This window comes from Rosa chinensis, chromosome 5 (assembly GCF_002994745.2).
Source record: "Rosa chinensis cultivar Old Blush chromosome 5, RchiOBHm-V2, whole genome shotgun sequence".
NCBI classification, from domain to species: Eukaryota; Viridiplantae; Streptophyta; class Magnoliopsida; order Rosales; family Rosaceae; genus Rosa; species Rosa chinensis.
In genome coordinates, this window is record NC_037092.1 from 84746840 (window position 1) to 84750016 (window position 3177).

The following is a 3177-nucleotide window of genomic DNA, read 5'->3' on the forward strand; positions in this document are numbered from 1 at the left end:
AGACTTTGATCATTCCCAACGAGATCATAAGTTCATAACTTACAGCTTCTTCTTTCAAAAAAAAAAAAAACTTACAGCTTCTAACAAGATTATGCGCGTCTAACAGACTTATTAGTTATTACTAATACATATTCAATTATCCATAGACACTAACAAAAATGGAAAGCTACAAAGTTACTTCTTGAAGTGATCACAATGCTAAATAAAGTCGGTTTCAGCCTGCTCTGCTGAAAGGTGATGGACATGGTGGAACATGTACATCCACTACTCCTTCAAGCATCTGCACAACCTTCCTCATAGTGGGTCGAAGAGAAGGGTCTTCTTGAATACACCAAAGAGCAACCATGACAAACCGTTCCAGCTTTGTTTTCTCATGCAAGGCCTCCATTTCGTTGTCAACAATCGCATCCAAGACTCCATCGTGGTAGCAGTCATAGACCCAATCTGTTAAAATGGCTCTCTCTTCGGAAACATTTTCCCTATCAACGCTACTCCTGCAGCAAATGACCTCTAGCAGCACCACACCAAAGCTATACACATCGACTTTGGTACTGATTGCCATGTTCCGGAACCACTCAGGTGCAACATACCCTTTTGTTCCTCTTATGGCAGTTTGAGTCTGGCTCTGATTCATCATTAAAAGCTTTGCCAATCCAAAGTCAGCTATCTGAGCATTGTAGTAATCATCTAGAAGAATGTTCTGAGGCTTAATGTCACAATGGATGATCTGGGTTCTGCACTCTTCATGTAAGTACAGAAGTCCTTTCGCAACTCCATAAGCAATATCAATCCTTTGCCTCCAACTGGGTTTTGTATCAGTAAAAAGAAAGTTTGCTAATGTGCCATTGCTCAAGAACTCATATACTAGTAACCGCTCTTGTCCCTCATCACAATATCCAACCAGGTGAACCAAATTCTTGTGATGTGTCCGACCAATTATGTTCAGTTCTGTCTTGAATTCCTTCTCACCATCTTGTATCCAACAGTTGAGCTTCTTCACTGCCACTTGGACACCCGAACCAATTTTTATTATCCCTTTGTAAACAACTCCAAAAGAACCCCTCCCTAATTCTTCGTTGAATCCATTTGTTGCTTCTTCAAGCTCTTTGTGACTAAAAGAGTGCAAATTTGTGTCCAAATCATTTTGCGGAAACCTTGCATGTTTCTTCCGGAAACTGAAGAAAAGTCCCAGGCATACTGCAGTACCTGACATAAAAATAACAACGACAGAGATGCCCAGAAGAACTGATCCCCCATGTACCAAAGTGGTTCCGCTCTTCTTCTTCTTAACGGTCATCAATTTGATGAAGGTTGTTGCATTCAAGTTGTTGTCTTCTCTCCCATATGAGAGTGGAAACTTCTTTTTCTGACAGGTTTGATTGCTGTAAACAGCAACAGCACATGAACAATCTTGCAAGCAAGATTGACTGCATGTGTCAGCAGTAGTATCATTGAACTGCATAAAACTGGAGGTAAGCCAATCAGTATTTTCTAGCACCTGAACATCGTACAGATCTTGTGCATAACTAGGCTCATTTTCACAGCCTTGTTTGAAAGTTGGATAGCAGCTCCCGTATGGATCATTTGGATCAAGTAAATAGTATCCGGTCGGGCATTCACAGGTGGGCATCTTGTCTGCTTTGTAAGTGCAGATACTGTTGTACCCACAAACACTAGGACCTGAATCAGCATTGATTTTTTGGCAAATATTTGATGGCTCTGACCAAAGAGGAACCCAGCTTATATTGCCAACAGAAGTCTTTGGGAGGAAATATTGAGCCAAAACCCCATCAAAGCAGAGAGTTGTCCGGAGATAGTAGTCCTTTGCTGCATGTTCCTCCGCTGTGAAATTATAATGTCCACCATTCACTCGCAGAATATAGAAGTTACCTGAGTCATTGAAAACCAACTGCAGACCTGCACTACCTGGAACACTCCCATTGGTAGTTGCAGTTGAATAAAAAGGTCTTTGCCCACGAAGCACAAGATTTCCATTATTTTGAAAATCTAGCCGGAAGTGACCTCTCGTATAGTCGGTCTCTGAATTTCGAGAAGAAAGCTTCCCTCCTCTTTCCAGTATTTGCCCAGGCAACATGGTATCAGTAGGATTCTTGAACGTCTCCCATAATTTTGCGGACTTCTCGTTTTCCAGAACAAAGTTACCTGTATCGATCATAACCCCGTGAGCAACAACGCCAGCAATGGTTTGATTGGATTTCCATAACTGCTCACCCTGAGGACTTGTAAGAACTAGCCCACTGTTAGCAGTCAAATTCACAACTGAACCATTAGGTGCAGGCTTATCCCCATTTGCATACCAAACTATGGTTTTGTCTGGTATCTTGGCAAACCATATAGAAAGCAAGAAAAGATCATTGTTTTCAAGTTGCCGAAACCCAAAGGCAAAATCACCCGAGGGAGAAAGCCATGAGGAGTTACCTGCTGTGGAGAGAGAAGCACCCACAGCTATGCTACCATTAGTTTGTGCAAGCACATAAGTTGGTAGCAGAAGCAATGAAGAAAGCAAAAACAAACGTACAGTAAAAGCCATTGGCAGTTGCAACTTGCAACCACCAATGTGGTTAAGGAATGGTGGAAAAGTAGGAGTCCAGATAGACTAGGTTCTGAGACTGTATAGACAGAAGAGAATAAACTGACCTTATAATATTGTATAACAGGTGGCATGGGAGGATTTTCAACGAAACTCTAAATCAGCTCTTCAAAAGCAATATAGTTAAATTTAAGATTTCAAGTAGACTAAGAGTCTAAGACATGACCATGGGGAAAGGGTTAACTTTATTCTTAGAATATCAGAGTTGACGAGAACGACTCAAAGGCGTAATCTGACCGGCCAAGGTCAAGTTTACCATTTTATTAATGGAACAAATGGAACAAATTTCACGCCTGTTGCATGAACTTTGCCACTATTAGTCAAGAACTAATGATTAAACAGAAACAATGAGGAAATAAGCAGAAACAATGAGGAAATAAGCAGAATCAGCCGTACAGTAAAAGCCATTTGCATTTGCTGCAACAAATGTGGTTGAGCCAAGAAAAAAAATGTTGTTGAGCAATTACTACTTGGAAATACATATGTACCACGCATCCAAGTAGCTATATTTCTTAATGAAGTGTGGACCACGGCCATTTGCTTCCTTGAAAGTTCAGGAATTAGAG

General features: G+C 41.0%; 1 protein-coding gene across 1 annotated transcript; it reads right to left on the reverse strand.

The window, feature by feature from the left end:
* On the reverse strand, positions 1-2827 carry LOC112202561 (G-type lectin S-receptor-like serine/threonine-protein kinase LECRK3). Its single transcript, XM_024343567.2, has one exon. The coding sequence runs from the start codon at positions 2549-2551 to the stop codon at positions 215-217; it is 2337 nt and encodes a 778-aa protein (XP_024199335.1). The 5' UTR covers positions 2552-2827; the 3' UTR covers positions 1-214.
* Positions 2828-3177: the final 350 nt, after the last annotated feature.

Excerpts from the sequence above, each read along its gene's own strand:
- LOC112202561 (XM_024343567.2), bottom strand. The coding sequence starts at position 2,551 with ATGGCTTTTACTGTACGTTTGTTTTTGCTTTCTTCATTGCTTCTGCTA.